Source organism: Chenopodium quinoa, unplaced genomic scaffold (assembly GCF_001683475.1).
Source record: "Chenopodium quinoa cultivar QQ74 unplaced genomic scaffold, ASM168347v1, whole genome shotgun sequence".
In the NCBI taxonomy this organism is placed as follows: Eukaryota; Viridiplantae; Streptophyta; class Magnoliopsida; order Caryophyllales; family Amaranthaceae; genus Chenopodium; species Chenopodium quinoa.
Window position 1 is genome coordinate 1649089 of NW_018745080.1, and position 18201 is coordinate 1667289.

General features: G+C 32.7%; 1 protein-coding gene across 1 annotated transcript; it reads right to left on the reverse strand.

The window, feature by feature from the left end:
• Nucleotides 1-6856: 6856 nt before the first annotated feature.
• LOC110709714 (homeobox protein 10-like) lies at nt 6857-8602 on the reverse strand. Its single transcript, XM_021887941.1, has 2 exons — nt 8320-8602; nt 6857-7853 (listed from the first exon to the last, which is right to left on the reverse strand). The coding sequence occupies exons 1-2, from the start codon at nt 8421-8423 to the stop codon at nt 7334-7336; spliced, it is 624 nt and encodes a 207-aa protein (XP_021743633.1). The 5' UTR covers nt 8424-8602; the 3' UTR covers nt 6857-7333.
• Nucleotides 8603-18201: the final 9599 nt, after the last annotated feature.

Consider the following 18201-nt stretch of genomic DNA (forward strand, 5'->3'; position numbering starts at 1 on the left):
TCCAATCAATAGCTCGAGTCAATTTTTAAAATCAAATTTAAACACGGAGTATTATATCAATTGTAAATAATTTTTTTACAATCAATTAATAACATAATACTAAAATAAGCCCTAAGAATGACACGTGTCACTTTCAGATGCTGTTTTTATCCTCCAAAACTCCTCCTCCCTTTTAGCAAAAAAAATCTTTTATTTCTGGAATATTTGTATAATACAACTATATTAATATTGTTCCAAATCTCATACAGTATATTATCTTTACCTAAAATGTATTTCTTTTTATTTTGTGTTCTTAATTCTTCCATACATAATTACCTAAAATATTATTCCAATTTTTTTTCAATTATTGAAAAAGTAAGCTGGTTCAGGTACAAGCTACTATTGTTACCGCCTGAAAGGGAGTATTATTGAATTTTACCTAAAAAGTGATAATAAAATTGATTCATATAATTGATATTAAAGAAATTACTTTAAAACATCACTTTTTTTTTTTTTCCCTCCAAATACCTCTAATATTTTGTTTCTCAGACTAATAGAGTGTTCGACAATTATATCATTTGTCTGATTGTAGGAAAATGTGAAATATCAATCAATTTTTTGTTATTACGCACTTAAAAAAATTATTATATTTTGCTGAAACATTAGATTGAGATAAGAAATTTATTACATTTGACATTATAAACAAGCTGCATAGTAAAACATACATCGGACGTAGTGACAAGTGACATGTTCTTGTGTATCCTTTTTTTTCGATAAATAGGTATCATCTACTAATAAATTGTTAAGGTAATAAACAAACAATGATCAAACTACAATTATTGGATAGCTTCAAACACGTTTTTATATAAATAACAAAGAGCGACGATATCATGTAGTGCATTAATTCATAAGCAGAAAATGTACTATTAAAAATATAGGTTAGTGTTGCCTAATTGTAGATTATTATTGCCTTTAATGATCCGTATAGTATTTATTTCCATTAAAATTATTTTATTGGATGTGGTGATAATGTGATATATTATCTGTAATTTATATATTTACATGTATGTTGGGTTAATAATTTTACTCTAGATTTTATTCTATTGTTTGATTACTATTTTCATGCTTATTAAAAGGCATTCTTTTTTCAATCAAAATACTTTTCTTTGATTTTGAAGACAGTAAGGTGAAGAAGTTGACCTTTTGAATTGTGCTAACCGAAAATGAGGCAAGTGAGAGGAAGCAAACTTCTTCTGATATGGCTGCTAATGCAAACAAACGAAACCTCGTAAACTTGTTCCCCAATGTTTAAGGATCATTATGTATGTCCAAATTTCATGTTCACCTATCCAAAATTATAATTATTTTCAATTAGAATGTTCACCTAATTCCCAGGTGCTTAAAGCATATTATTTCTAAGTTTAGAGCTCTAAAAGTCAACTTATGCAGTGGTACACACTACAATAAAAACACAACTTTTTATTTTTCTATTTTTATTATTGTTAAAAAAACTAAATACAATAAAAACAATTTCTAACTCACCTCAGGTATTCAAATGTAAGTAGTTTTGATTAATTGGACTTTTGAGTGAGTTTGATATTATTATAGCTATCCCAAGTTTCATGTAACAAGTTAGATTATACTATTATTTCACAATTCACTGAACTTTGGTTTTGCTTATAGCTAACCAATTTCTAATATTAATGATAAAAATGATAATAGCGACTTAGTCGAAGCCTATCATAATGTCCATAATAACCAAATGTCCCTAAAATTGAACGTTTCACCTTCCTATCGGAAATTGAAGTTGATAACAATCATCAACATTATCAGATAAGGAAATGTCTTATGACTTCGTACCTATTTGATTTGGTAAAGCATAATGCAAGTACGTAGAAAGTGACATTAGACTGAATAAATTGCATTCCGTTTTAGATTACTGGTAAATGGAAAGGTTTCATTCATTCTCCCCTTTTATTGAATTGAATTGAAAGAGACATTCTAGCTACTTTGAAAGAGAGAACACCAATTTGTTCTTCTAATGTGACCTTCAACAACTTGTCTAAAAAAATTTGGGCTATACAAATTAGTCATAAGTAATTAAGTATTATGGGCAATCGTTTCGGGCCTACTACGGAGTACTTTGTTTCTGGTGTTTGGAAGATTCAGATTTTATATTTGCTAATAAAGTATTAAAGAGTTGATTAATTTGACCCAAGTTTAGTGGCCCAAATTTTGGGATGGGTATGGCCCACGAATTGGGCTTTTTCTGCGCAAATTTGCTTTGGTTATAGGCTCCGAAAAGGCTTCACTAGCCTAGCACGATTTTGACTAAATTTGTGGACAAATATTTTAGTCCAAAAATAAGGACAAATCAGATTCCTGACTTGAACGGGCCACCCAAATCTCATACTAAATTCGGATCTTAGAATCTTACACTTCGAGGATTTTAAAGTACGCGATCAATTTGTTCACTTTACTTTATTTTTGCTGAATTGAAATTAATTGTAAATAAATAAAATTATTTTTGTTGAATTAAAATTATTTTAATAATTTTTTATTATATTTTTTCTTTAGAGTTACTTTTTTTTTTACTGAACCAAAATCATTTTTACTTAATTATACTTATTTTTATTGAACTGAATTTAGGCTTGCTCACTTCAACGTATTTTTGCTGAATTAGAATTATTTTTAATGAATTGAAATTCAGTGCGTTTTCTGTGTGGCTGAGGTTACTTATTCAGGGGTTACTCGGTCAATCAAGGGTTACTTATTCTGGGGTTACTCGATCGGTTAGCCCGATTTCTATGTGGCTGGCCACACCGTGTGGCCTGTTGACACTCACCAAAACATTTAACGGGTAACCCCTGATCGATTGAGTAACCGCTGACTGAATGACCCCTGACTAAGTAACCACTGAATAAGTAACCCCGGCTACACGGTGTGGTCAACCACATATGAAAATTTGTGATTGAAATTATTTTTGTTGAATTGAAATTATTTTTACTAATTCTCTATTATTTTTTTTAAAGTTACTGATTTTTATTGAAATAAAATTATTTTTACTAAACTTAACTTTTACTAAAGTGAAAGTGAACAGGGCCTAAAAGCTAATACTACAGTTGTGATAATATGGGATGATCTATCATTCTTGAATTTGAGTACTCTGAACAGGGCCTAAAAAGCTAATACTTTTCACAAAATTTTCTTGATAACAACCGATTTTTTTTTTTCAAACTATCAATTACTAAAGCGATTTCAATAGATCCTTTTTTCTTTTTTTTTTGGTTGTTTCAAAAACAGATTTTTACTTATCAAAACTAGTATCCACACATATTTTTTCAATATGAAATTATAATACGAAGTACTTTGTAATATTTATGCGCAAAATATGTTATAAATGCATTCTACAAAAATTAAAGGTTTTATGTCCAATTCAATCCAGCATTAAATGGGATACCGTAGATAGATTTATTGGAACTCCACTCATGAGTCGGTACATTAAGCATTCAATTAGCCTAACATCAACCATCATTAATTCCTAAGTACAACATCATATTGCAAGTCAAAATCATAAGCCCAATATCAATTGTTAACCAAGAGAAAGCCCTGAGACTCTAAGACCTCTTTGTCATGACTAGATCAGTAATCACATATACACTTACATTTAGAGCATGTTTGCTTAGTGTATTTTTAGGTTGGAAACGGATTCAGTTAAATCATTACCATTATACAATGTTTGGTTAAGAGATTTGGTAACAATTACCTTTTACATAAGGGTAAGGGATTTCACCCATTTGTTACCACTCTAAAACCTAAGGTAATAAATACCCTTACCCTCCTCAAACACAAATTGATTTCTTTTCATAGTTAAACCAAACAAATAAAAAGGTAATAGTTACATGATTCCTCCCCCCCCCTCTTATTTGTCTCCTTTTCACTGCGTTTCCATTGTTCTAACCAAACGCCCTTAGTAGGTTAGTTCAGTCCAACTCTAACATTTCAGGAGATGAGATCATACTGTATTAAGTTAGGTCTTCAATGAAAACTTTTCAAGAACACCCTTTATTATAGTTGAAAGGCCGTTTCTTACTTCATTAACAGAAGGGTCAATGATATATAGACTTGTAAAATACTAAAATTGACCAATTTGCCACCTTACTTCACCTCTAAGGCTCTAACCCTATTATCTTCTTTGGAGCAACTTATCACACCTTTTAACACTAACCAATTCCATATATGAAGTAATTACTCCGTAATAAGTTAAGTCTAATAATATTTACTTTCTCTTTCTCATTAGATGTTTAGGTGACACGTTTTGATACTTTGACATTATCCATATAAGTAATAAGCTACTTTGATAAATATATATATATATATATATATATATATATATATATATATATATATATATATATATATATATATATTTTTCCGGTGATTTTTACCTAAGAAATAAAGTCATATGATATCTCGTTGGGTTCATTTCAATGTATAGTTATCAATTTTTTTTCTTATAATTTTTGCCTATTAAAATGTTTAAATATGTGAATTGACAAAAACGCCTAAAAAACATATCAATTATATATGATGAAACAGAGGAATAAGATATACAAACACCTCTACTTTGGATTGAATTATGGGCTAATATTCTTCCAATAATCCAAAGGCATGAAAAGATACACATGAATTACCCTTTAAACCATGCAAAACAGCAACACCACACACCTGTTTGATGTTGGTGCCCTCAACTCCAAATTAAGAGCCATGTCATAAGCACCCCCACATTCACACCCAAGTCAACTAAATTATCATACTACATATATACTCACTCAACTAACTACCAGTTACTTTATTGGGAGTAGTTAATGACTTCATATATTCACTTACTATAATATATAGTGTGAATGGTTTATGCGTGTGTTTACTTTATGATTAACTTATATTAACCTCAATCTTAAGTTTTGTCAATGTCAATTTCCACAATTATATTGAGTGGTAAACCTCGCTTTGAATTACGTATGCTACTTTTACAACTTTTTATAACGTGGATCTTGCAACTTGCATATGGTCTACTTTCATATTGTACCTTCAAATAGTAGATTATATAGTTTGTCGCTTTTTATTAGGCATAAGCAATTTTGTCCATGAATAATTGAATGATGTTACAACAAATAAACCCTGTATGAATTTTGAGATGATATAACACAGTTTGAAAATTAGTTAATCATTGATGAGTAATACTCCGTACGTAAATTGTTATAAAATTCAATTTTAGATCTTGGGTATATGTACTATTTCTGATCTAAAAATTTTAACTAACCAATTAAATTAGTTGACATCTATGTTAATATTACTATTAATGACTTTACATACGAGTAATACTGAACTGCGCATGAAGTCATGGTATTAGTAGCTACGTTCTATTTACGTGGTAGAAACTAGAAAGTTAAGTTGTTGCTAGTGCTAGTAGACACACTTTGCATACGCAATTCACTTCTGACGCCTTGGATGCCAAAGTTGTAGTACTATTTTGACTAATTTGTTAATCACACAATCACTAATAATGTCCAATATTATAAGAAAAATTAGGGTCCATTAGTTGTGACTATATAAATAAAAGCAACCTAGAATTTCATCAGATCATATGTTATGTCAAAAGTAACTTTATGATACATTAATAACGAAATTGGCGCCTCATCAATCATCATTCTAGCAAAGCAACCTATAATTTTTTAACTACTCTATGATTTATTTAATTAACCATATATTAAGTCTTGATTATTTTAATTTCATCCAATCTGCTGATTGTAATCGCTATCATTATCATCTTCAAATCATAATCAAGCATGTTCTCGGCAGAAATAGCGGGAAAGGGTACTCCACACGTTCACAATCATGATTAATTACTATTTTAATCAACAACGTGCCATTTTTAATTATCATTAGGTTACAATTTACACTAACCAATGTGAAGATAATACTTTCATTAGTTTCATATCATCTAATTTTTATTACGTATAATTATATGTGGCTTTAAACAAGGTTAATGGCGCCTATTAAGCGACATGATTACTCTTTAGACCACTTTTACTAAAAGTATCAACAAATTAAGGATCCTTAATTATTATTCAATTGAGATCTAGGGTATTGTTATGGGAAACACTCTGTGTTTGATAATGCAAGCAAAGATACGTAAATGGAAATATGAATGATATATATAAAGGATATATTTAATGAACGCAATGCAACTAGCTAGTTTGTAAGATTATCTTCTAGCACACTAATCTTACTCAAATGAAGTTAATATTTTGATGAAAAAAAATGTATACTAAGTCGTATGCATTATTGCTATTATCGCATGTACATAAAACGAGATATATAAAAAAAAAAACTAAAAAAATATTTCTATCATTCAAAAATAACTATTTGGAATATAAGACTCGCAAATTATCAGTTACTACAAATGTTGAAGGATCAATTTTTAAAGAGAGGAGTATGTATGATTTGTACCATGAAATATCGACCATACTTTACTCCATTCTTATGACTTGGAAGTTATGAGATGAGAGCTAATTACTTATATTTTGTTGACTCCAAGTGATGCAATTATTAAAGAACGGAAAAAATAAATGATATCAACAGAATAAAAACTCTACAAGCCACATAATTGATAAATTACAATGTTAAGCTAAAACAACTGAGGTCGATGGGAGCAAGCATGATCGGAGCCATGTAGTATGTGGAGAATAAAGATGATAATCGAGAAGTAGTTCAATACTATAGTTTTCGTTTGAATTTTCTTATATATGAAAGACATGGACAAAATAACAATTCAACTACTCTACAATCAATAATGTGCAATTAACAACGACAATTTAGCTAAATTTTGTGTACTCCATATTAATTAAGCATACATATATTTTTTGCGCTCATTAGAGAGAAGCATAGGTTAGATAATATGCATGCATTATGGCACGTTAATCCATATCCCATGCAACCAAATGAGTACAACAAATACCCCAACCCCTAGAATAAAAAAAAATTAAATAAAATTTTAAAAAATGGAGAAAAAAGACAGCTGAAAATATAGAATCCATTGGTTTAGATATATAGAAAAAACTCAAAATTCGGATTCCCATACATATACAATACGTTATCAAGGTGTTTCATTCATTTTTTGAAAAAAAAAAAAAAAAACTTGAAAATATCCCACAAAAATACATTTGTGGGAGCAAGCTTAGCTAGATGATATTGATATTAATAGTAATACTATAATAACTATATATTATACTTGTAATTAATATTATTATGATTTATAATACTATGATAATTGATAGAGATGTTATCAATGTCAACTAGAGACCTCTTCCAAAAGCTTATACCTTCTCACCTTATTTCTAAAAACATGTTTGATAACAGCTGGACCACCACCACCACCACCACCACCACCATTACCACCACTATTTCTACTACTACTACTTGAATTATTATTATTATTTGATATTTCTTCTGACTTAGTCCTCCTTATCTTTTCATCATTTTGCCCTGTGCCTTCTCTTCCGTTGACGATCCTTTTACGGCCCGAAGGAGATCGAGTCTCGGCCCCGGCCGGCTTCTTAATTGGGCTTGTGGGTTGTAAACTTTTCGCCCCGATACCGGTCCTCGGCCCACCAACATGGTTGTTGATGAACCTCTTATTGGGAGTCTTGGCTAATTGGTGGTGGTGATCTTGTGAAGAAGGAGAGTTTGATGTAGTAGTTGTTGTGGTGGGAGTGAGAGTGTCTTGTTGATGATCATTATTATTCTTTTGAATTAGGCACCAATTGCATACTCTATATGACTCCGCTTTTGGGTATAGATTGCTACAATACCTATCCCGAGAAATCCCAAATATAAGGTTAGAATTAATGAACAAATTAATTAATTGGGTTTTAATCAATTAATGTGCTCTATACTTTTTGATAAGATCTAGCTCAAATCAATGATATAATGAATTAAAAGTAAACTTAATATTGATTCACAATAACAAGTTGATTATATTGATCAATCCAAAACCCACTTAAAATTAACTATATTTCATGGTTTAATCTATCACTGTCTTTTGTGACTATCTCAGTTTTGAACTATTATATAAGTAATATATATTTTCTAATTAATTAAGATCAATAAAAACTAGTTTTTCACTAGCTATAATAAAGATTAGTACTTAAAAATAGACGATTTTTTTTTAGGATGCCGGTTTATTTAAGATATGTGCACAGAACCGGCAAATTAATAAGTAAGGGTCGAATCCGCAGCGAGATGAAATAGTGAAAAAGTGGCCATGGGAATACATACCTATGTTGAGATCTGAAATGACAAACTTTGCAACGAAAGAGCTCATAAGAAAGGCCATGGTCACCACACATGCAACATTCATAATTGTGTGTTTTGGTTGTCATCACCTTCCTCGTATGATCATTTGATAGAGAACAAACACAAAATAATGAGATAATTTATTTTTAGAGAGAGAAAGAAAGAGATTTTTAGAGAGAGAAAGTGAAGAGAATAAGTGGGTAGGCAGTCCTCCACACACGAAGCTTAGCTCCTCACACGGCATTTTATTGCCTTAAATTGATTCATTTTTTTAGATTATTTAATTTATTTTTTGATAAAAGTAAAATAGACTTTATTTAAATACTAAATTAGATCATTTTCCGTGTCCCGTGTATGAAAAGTTATAATAGTACTATAATTACAAAAACTATAGTGTATATAATTTTAATATAATTATATTTGGAGTATCGGGACCCCAAAAAAAAAAAAAAAAAAAAAAGGAAAATAAATAAATAACGTAGTGTATGGGGTAGGGAGTGATGGCAACATTCTTTTGTTAGTAAATCGCTTAGAAAAATGGTGGTTGTTTGAATTGACAATGATGTCAACATCATCAAAATTAAATAATTTTGGACAATCTAAAGTTTTCCACATGAGAAAGTTTGAGGGAACTTTGTTTTCATTTTAATTGATGATGATTTGTCTAATTGGATGAATGAAATTAAAGGGAAACGTAATGAGAAGACAAATTGGCTAAACGTCTCAATAATTTCGGTCTCATCAATTATGTAGGTGGTGATCGACTTGTTGAAGTTTCCTTTATATATTAAAGTATAAGCATGTAATATATATAACTTACTTCAATAGGACAAAAGGAATAAGTGAAAAATTATCATCTTTAAATCTTTAATAATTTAAGCACAAACTGTTGGAATAAGCCTTAAATCAATATATCATTACGAGTGATTTAAAGCAGATTACTATTTATTGGAGTATGTCTTCAATGATACGAAGTATATTTTAATTTGATTGAGTACAAAATAGTGGAGCGTGTCTTTCAATATGCCCTTATAATTAGTCTTTTCAATTCTTTTTCGGGGCAACTCTATTTTGGAAGTAACTAGATAATTTCTGGGCTATGCTTAGTTTTTAAAATATGATAATTGAAATTCAAATGTCCAAGTCTCTAGAAAAATGTAACTCAAAAATAAATTGTAACAATAAATACTAAAATTCCTAGTCAAATTAGTAAAAATAAAAACAAAGTAGAGTTTAGAAGGGTAAATTTCCTCCCAAAAATACTCTGCTTAGTATAGGTATATGATATATATAAAGCTCTTAATCTGTAGCTTATTACCTTGGTCTTTTGTAATTAATTTTAATTTTCTTCAATGAAAAAACTCCTCTCATCTACCCAGAAGTCCAGAACGTAACTAACACAATACAAAGTATGAGTAAGATCTTGTTTGGTTTACCTTATTTTTATTGATCTGGTCTGATCTGTTCTGGTCTGATCTGATCTGATTGTCTATTTTGACCAAACTTTGACCTTAAGTGTACGATAATATATAAGGAAAAAATATATCAAGTGGGATCTTGTTAGATTCGTAAGAATGTGTAGTTTATTAATAATTTTCACAATTTTTCCATTACGAAATTAAGAATATTTAGCGATAAAAAACCGCACATAAAACGATGTTCTGATCTGAACTTATTTTTTCTAATCTGATCTGATATGAACTTATTTTTTCTGAAATAAGTAAAAATAAGTTGAACTAAACAAGGCCTAAATCACGTTAAATATCTATGTTCTTATTTGTTGCTTTTTGTTTGGGCCTAGTCTATGTCCTAAGTCCATTATTCCTGAAACGACGAATCCCTCTATGATCCAGCTTATCATCTGTAATCATCCATTAATCATCATAAAGTATAAATTTACTCCTAATCTATCTGTCCAATAAAGTACAACTTTGCCAAATAATATGGTAACCTTTCCTAATCTCTCATTCTCTCTCTACTTTTTCTCTCTATAAAGTACATTCACTGACTTGAGCGTCGGAGGGGCGTTCTCGAGTCAACACCCAGAGACAGCTTACTTTCTCTTTCTTGCAAGTGTATTAGCGTATGTAGCTCTCAGATACCATTGCAAGGCGGAGCTTGAGTGTGTTTGCTTGGACATTGGACATTGAATCTTGGACATCTTGTTACCTAAAATACCCTTACATACCGAGGAGAATTCTGTTTCCAAAAACACTTTTTATGTATTCTTTCTCGCATACATATATACTTAGTACAGCATAAAACAAACATAGGTTTTCACATGTATGAAAATTAAAGATGATTTACATAAATTGATGAGTTTTATTAATTTGTCAATTGTCATCAATAAAACTCAGCTAAACTTCCTCTTCTTAGAGGTTTCTATAAATCCTAGCTCGAGACAAAATCACTAATATATAGGTCACTATTTAATTATTTGTCGTGTGTGGATGAACAAGCTAGCATTAAACTAGATGCACTCCTTTTGCAAGTGTCCTTTTCCCTCCTTGGTGCTTTAATCTCGATCCAATCTAAGATCTATGTTCAATAATCTAGCTTAAAGTAGATTAATGGAGTAGTTAAAAAGGAAATAATTTCTACGAAAGATCAACAAGAAGATTAAACAAAGCTAAGATAACACAGTACAATCTCCAAGCCCAAACTTCGATCTCTCATATGATCATTGTTTACAAAACTTAGCTTGTTACATCTCCGATTTAACTCTTATAAGTAAGTAGACGTAAGCTAAATGTAGAGGTAGTTCTTCTGCTAATATTTTTGGTGCCTTAATATAATCTTGACCAAAAAACTAATCTTGTTAAATGATAATCTAGCACAACGAGAAGACATGTAATGGAGTACGTAAAAAGATATACTTTCCTCACCAAGATTATTGAGGATACATTTTGGGAAATTATAGTATATATTTTGTGACCATATTTTATGGCTAGAATATCTTTTGGTTATCTTTTGTTAGTTTCCTAATTCTATCTCATTAGGGTAAATTTGTATTATATATTGGTCATGGCAGCCATCAAAAAAAAAAAGTTGTGTTTCGTCGTGCGGAGAAAGTTAATTGTTAGCTTGATTTTTGGGAAAGTTCATTGTGATTTATGGGTCCATATCGTCATGTATCGTCGTGCGGAGCTCGTTATTTTTTGACAATTGTTGATGATTATTCTAAAGTAGTGTGGATATATTTGTTGATTGATAAAACTGAGGTGTTTCGTATGTTTTTGTCATTTGTTGCTATGGTAGACAGACAATTTTCCCAGACAATTAAAGTTGTGCAAAGTGACAACGATACCGAGTTTAATTGTTTGCTTGATTTTTTTGCTGCAACTGGGATTATCTTTCAAACCTCTTGTGTGGGTACACCGCAATAAAACGGGAAGGTAGAGAGAAAACATAAACACATTTTGGAAGTAGGGAGAGTCTTGAGATTTCAAGCCAAATTGCCCATTTATTTTTGGGGTGAGTGTGTTCTTGTTGCTGCTCACTTAATTAATCGAACTCCTACTCCTTTACTTCAAAACAAAACTCCATTCGAAATTCTTTTTAATAAACCACCTCATTTTGATGCTATTCGCACGTTTGGGTGCCTTTGTTTCGCTCACAATCAGCAAACGAGTGGTGATAAATTTGCTAGTCGGAGTCGAAAGTGTGTGTTTGTGGGTTATCCGTTTGGGAAGAAAGGGTGGAGATTGTATGATTTGGAGTCTAAGGTATTCTTTGTTTCTCGTGATGTAAAATTCATTGAAGATGTGTTTCCGTTTAGTTGTCCGAAAGATGTAAACATTAAGTCTCAGGTTTCTAAGCCTGATTGTGGTGTGCATGATGATTTTATTGAATATGAGTTATGGGATGAAATTGGTGCATTTTTTTAGGGCAATGGTGGGGGTACAGACGAGGAGGTGGCTGTTACTTCCCCATGCACTGACCCAACGGGCACTGGCATAGGAGAGCAACAGCCAGCCCCGGTTTCTATCCAGGGCGTTGGAAACCCTCAAGCGCTGGGTCTGCTACATCCCAGCCTCGCAGCCCTGCTGATATGGGTATAGCCGAGGACAGCAGACCAATCAGCCCAGCTCCCTATGGCCCATAGCAGCTCACAACAACTACCGAAGACAGCAGCTCGGTACAGCAGCAGTCCACAGATCACTCTCCCATGGGTCGTGGCCACCGTGACAAGTTTCCATCGGTCAAGCTTCGGGATTATGTGACTCATTCTATATTTGCTAAAAATCCGTCTCCCTCCACTCCATCTTCCAATTCTCCTTCAGGTACGCCTTATTCTTTAGCGCACTATATAAACTGTGACATTTTTTCTGTGAATTATCGCAAGTTTCTTGCAGCAGTTGTTCAGGGAAAGGATCCAAGATCCTTTAAAGAAGCCATGAAATCTGAAGGTTGGCGATGTTCTATGAAAGAGGAAATACGGGCATTAGAAGACAATGGGACTTGAACATTAGAGCATCTTCCTCCCGACAAGAAGACTCTAGGCAGTCAATGGGTGCACAAGACAAAATTTTGTCTAATGGTGATATTGAACGTCTCAAGTCTTGATTAGTTGTCTTTGGTAATCATCAACAAGAAGGTATCAATTATGGTGAGACTTTTGCTCCGGTTGCAAAAATGACTACCTGTGCGCGCTTTTCTTGCTATAGCCACTTCTAAAAATTGGGAGCTTCAGCAGATGTATGTTCATAATGCCTTTCTACATGGTGATCTGGATGAGGAGGTGTACATGAAACTACCTCCCTGTTTTGAGAGCTCGGATCCGAGTTTGGTGTGTCGTTTGAGAAAGTCTTTGTATGGGTTGAAACTAGCTCCAAGGTGTTGGTTTGCAAAACTGACTACGACTCTGAAAGGGTACGGTTTTCTACAATCTTACTCTGATTATTCTCTTTTCACATACACTAATGGCAATGTTCAGATTAATGTCTTAGTCTATGTCGATGATCTTATTATTTATGGGAATGATTCTGCTGCATTGACTGCATTCAAGGCTTACCTTTGTGATTGTTTCAAGATGAAGGATCTTGATCCTTTGAAGTATTTTTTGGGCATCGAGGTTGCTCGTAGTAAATCTGATTTGTTCTTGTGTCAACGAAAATACACCTTGGATATTATTTCAGAAGCAGGGTTATTAGGGGCAAAGCCAAGTGGTTTTCCGATTAAGCAAAATCACAAGGTTTGCCTTGCTAGTGGTGAGTTACTTGCGAATCCTGAGTCTTATTGCAGACTGGTAGGGCGGTTAATTTATCTCTCGGTTACTAGACCGGATTTGGCGTATTCTGTTCATATTCTCTCGCAATAAATGCAAGAGCCTCGTAGTGAGCACTGGGAGGTAGCTTTGAGGGTGGTTCGATATTTAAAGGGCACCCCGGGCCAAGGTATTTTGTTGAGTGCAGATAGTGACCTGACTTTGCAGGGTTGATGTGATTCGAATTGGCCGGCGTGTCCTCTTACTTGTAGTTCGTTGTCAGATTGGCTTGTGTTTCTTGGTCACTCTCCTATTTCTTGGAAGACCAAGAAACAACCTACAATATCAACATCTTTTGATGAGGCCGAGTATCGAACCATGGTGTCGATCACATGTGAGTTGAAATGGTTAAAAGCCTTACTATTGAGTTTGGGGGTTCAACACCCTAAGGCGATCAAGTTGTTCTGTGATAGTCAATCTGCCCTACATATAGCTAGAAATCCAGTTTTTCATGAACGTACGAAACACATTGAGATTGACTGTCATATTGTTCGTGATGCTATTACAGAGGGCTTAATTGCTCCATCCTATGTTTCCACTAAGGCGCAATTGGCGGATGTTTTTACTAAGGCACTAATTAGGAAGACTCGGTTTGATTACCTTCTTTGCAAGTTGGGCATTTTTGATCCCCATGCTCCAACTTAAAGGGGGTTATTGATGATATATTTTGGAAAATCATAGGATATATTTTGTGATCAAATTTTATGGCTAGAATATCTTTTAGTTATCTTTTGTTAGTTTCCTAATTCTATCTCATTAGGATAAACTTGTATTATATATTGGTCATGGCAGCCATCAATGAGATTTAAGTCTTATAGCTACACGACAAAAGTAAACTCTTGACCTCAACAAAATGAAACAAAAAGAACATAATAAGAGTTGAAGTCTCAAATTGTACATGAGACATGACCCTGGTCTGTGGACACGGGGTGTATGTGTTGTGCCAATTACTTCGTATCTTTTTGTTCTCATGAGCTAGATTAAAAGTATTACGAGTACATATACTGTGTTGGATATATTATATATGATGTTGTAAACAATCAACTATAAAACCTAAGCTAGAAGCGAAGTTGAGGAATCTGATCTTCAATTTAATTTAAGCCTATTTTATATGTTTATATACACACTTAATTGTGTGTAAGCTCTCAATAAACTCTATTAAAACTTTATGTAGCCTTTAAATTATAAGTAAATAATGGGAAAAAAATGTTTTTTTTGGTTCAAAGTTGACTATAAACTCCGCCAATGGTTTTTCTACTGCTAGTCCCAAGTCTGGATAAAGGAGGAGGGTTATGGTAGGCCAGTGACAATCATTGTAAAACTTTGTCACATCGCTTGACATGAGCCACAATGATTGAGATTAGTATTAGGATGGGTGACCTCCTGAGAAGTCCTCATGTTGATCATGTAGCCAACCTCACTTATAGGATTAAGACATTCAAGTAGAAGAAGAAGAAGGTTCAAAGTTGACTATAGCACAAATGCACAACATCCTATCATTTGCTAATATGGATACCTTGTATAGTTGTATCTTGTATGCACTAGAGACCCAGCCCTAAATGGCCTTATGCCCCTCTTACTTCGTTATCAAAATTTGAACTTCCAAATTACATCAAGGCATCAAGCTAATAAGGTAATTAAATTATTATTTTTTTCTTCAATTGAAGTGTTCAAATAATTACCTGTTAAAAAAAAAGTGTTCAAATAATTACAACTAAATATTACATGTCATTAAATTAAGGAAAAATTAGAAATAATAATTCCAACTTTCACATATTTTATTTCAATAATCCTAATTTTGGATTATTCTGGAATAATCCGAACTTTGGGGGCTGTTGATTTTCTTCAATCCTAATAACCGGTGACCGATTGAATGGGTTAATTTTTTTTTATTTTTTTTCTAAAAAGTAACACGTGTCACAAGTTAATTGGTTAAAAAAAATTAATAAAAAAATCAGAAAACCCTTGAATCTGACCACCAGCCACAAAACCCGGCCACCAACCACGAAACCCGGCCATCAACCACGAAATTTGGCCACCAACCACGATATCTGGCCACCAGCCACGAAATCCGGCTAAACCCCCTATCATATTCTCTCTCCTCTCAAGTCCCCTAGACACAAAATCCGGCTGGCATATCGGCCACAAAACTCCTTTGTAACCCCTCCCCTACCCCCCGAAAACACCTAACCCACTCCTGAATTTGCGAAACTCCCTTGAATTTGTGATTTTGGGGTTTCGGTGGCTGCGAATTTGGGGTTTCGATGCTTGAGTGGGGGAATAGAAGGGGGTTTTGTGGAGGGGGAAAAACGGCAACGCAAGGGGTGGGGGAGACGCGGCGGTCTGGCGAGGGGAGAGGCGGCGGGCTGGCTGTGGTGGTGGAGGTTAAGGTGCACGGTGGGGGAAAGGGTAGTTGGCTGATTTTTTTTAAAATTTTTTTTTTGACCTATCAAGACTTGACAAGTGTCAAGTGACCTGATATAATAGGTCATTGACTTTTGTTGACCAGTTAGGGATTGAAGAAAATTAATAGCCCCAAAAAGTTCGAATTATTCCACAATAATCCAAAGTTGGGATTATTGAAACAAAATACGTGAAAGTTGGGATTATTATTTCTAATTTTTCCTTAAATTAAATAAGGCAAATTGGTAAAAACTCTACTCTATAGCCATTTTAAAACCCAAACCAAAATCGTATTGAAAGAATGTAGTCTATATATTTCATTCATTCATTACTAAACTCATATTGAGGGTGCTCATTCATCAAAATCTCAAGAACTAGTAAACAATTGCAGGCCTGGTTCATACGAGGGAGCAACTACGTAACTTTGCATGTACAAAGTCTTAATTAGAACACGAAATAAACAAACAAGAAATAATAATCTAGAAATATAAATTACTTGAGGTAACACCTGCAGATTATTCTAGGGATAATTCCAGAAGCAACTGGAAGGAAACTTCAGAAGAAGAAGACAAAATAGCAACACGTGTCCAGATGACCAATAAAGCAATGCTACTGGATTTTTGTAACTTTTTTTTCCTTAAAAAAAAAATTTCCAACTTTATTTATTATATTGACCTTGACCACTTCACTCATGAAGAAACCTTAGAAATTTGATAATTAAGAATTTGGTCCCTCCAATCTTCCTTACTCCCACAAATCACATGGAACGCACGTGACTGGCCTGTTAGGTAAACGACCAAATTATCTTGATTCTCACACCACTCCTTTCTTTAGATTCCCCAACCCTAAATAATACCTAAGCTTCAAATAAATTTATCCTTATAGCTACAAAAGTGTCGTGTATAATGGATGTAACAATTCACAGTTAGGTCAGTAACTATTAACAATTATATATTTAATAAGTGTTGTTATTTTGAATCACATAAAAATTAAACTTTTGTGATTAAAGAGTTGTTAAAACGACTTAGCATGTTATATACATTCATTAAAAAAATAAATTGAAACAAGTTGTTGGCACAAATTACAACTGTTGTGTACTTGTATAAGTTTATGGCTTTTTGCTTAGGTAAGTTTTAATTTTAATATTTTCTCTAACCGACCTCATAATTTAGAGAATGGTGGTCTTAACATCTATCCCCAAGTATATATAATAATAATTTATTATAAATAATAAATTATAGACATAATATTATTGACCCAAATGTTTGGAATTCAAGTTTATTTTTTGCTACTGCGATGAGGGTCATAAGAAGGAGACTAAATAAACAATGTTGTATCTTCCACGAGTCAACGACAACAACAAACAAATATTACTCAAAATCATGTGAGCCATGGTGTCAAGTGTCAACTACTCCTCAATAACCTAACCAATGTATTTTTTAATTTGTATAAATTTTATAGATGTCTTTTTAAGGTTTTAGAAATATTTCTTGATTTGTACTATGCCCTAATTTTAATGTAAATTTGATACGTGACAATGTGTTTTAATTTGCTCTTGTACAAGATTAATGTCCAAGAAACTGAGCAAGACAATACAAAAGAAAATGTTTATGTACATTTGCTTAGCATATTTCATTAAAATTAAAGTACTTGTACTTATATATACATATTGATTGGAAGTTCGGGATAATTAGTTGTGGAGATCGATTCAAAGTTTAAGCATGCGAGGTCGAATCTAAAAACTACACACTCAAAGGGGTTTTCTTCCCCTCTCTTGCAAGACGTGCCATCCTTCATACCTCCCAAGTCCCAAATATAAAATTTATAAAATTGAATACGTACACAAGTCATTTATATGACTATAATAAAGCAACAAACTTGACTAATACAGGAAGTAAAAGATGATGAACAGGATTTTATTGAACGAAGAAATTGCAAAATGCTGACAGTTCAATATACTACGCTATTGAAAATAAATTAAATAATTGTACATTGTGGACTCTTTGTTTAATATTAGTAGTATTCTATACGAACAAAAAGGGGTGTCACCTTCCAAAATTAATAAATTATTGAGATATTGGCCGACAATATGTATTAATTTATCATCTACGCTATCTAATGAAACTAGCTAAAATTTTGAAACACCATGTAAAATTGTACCCACGCATTAATATTAATTTTAGGTCAAAAGTAAC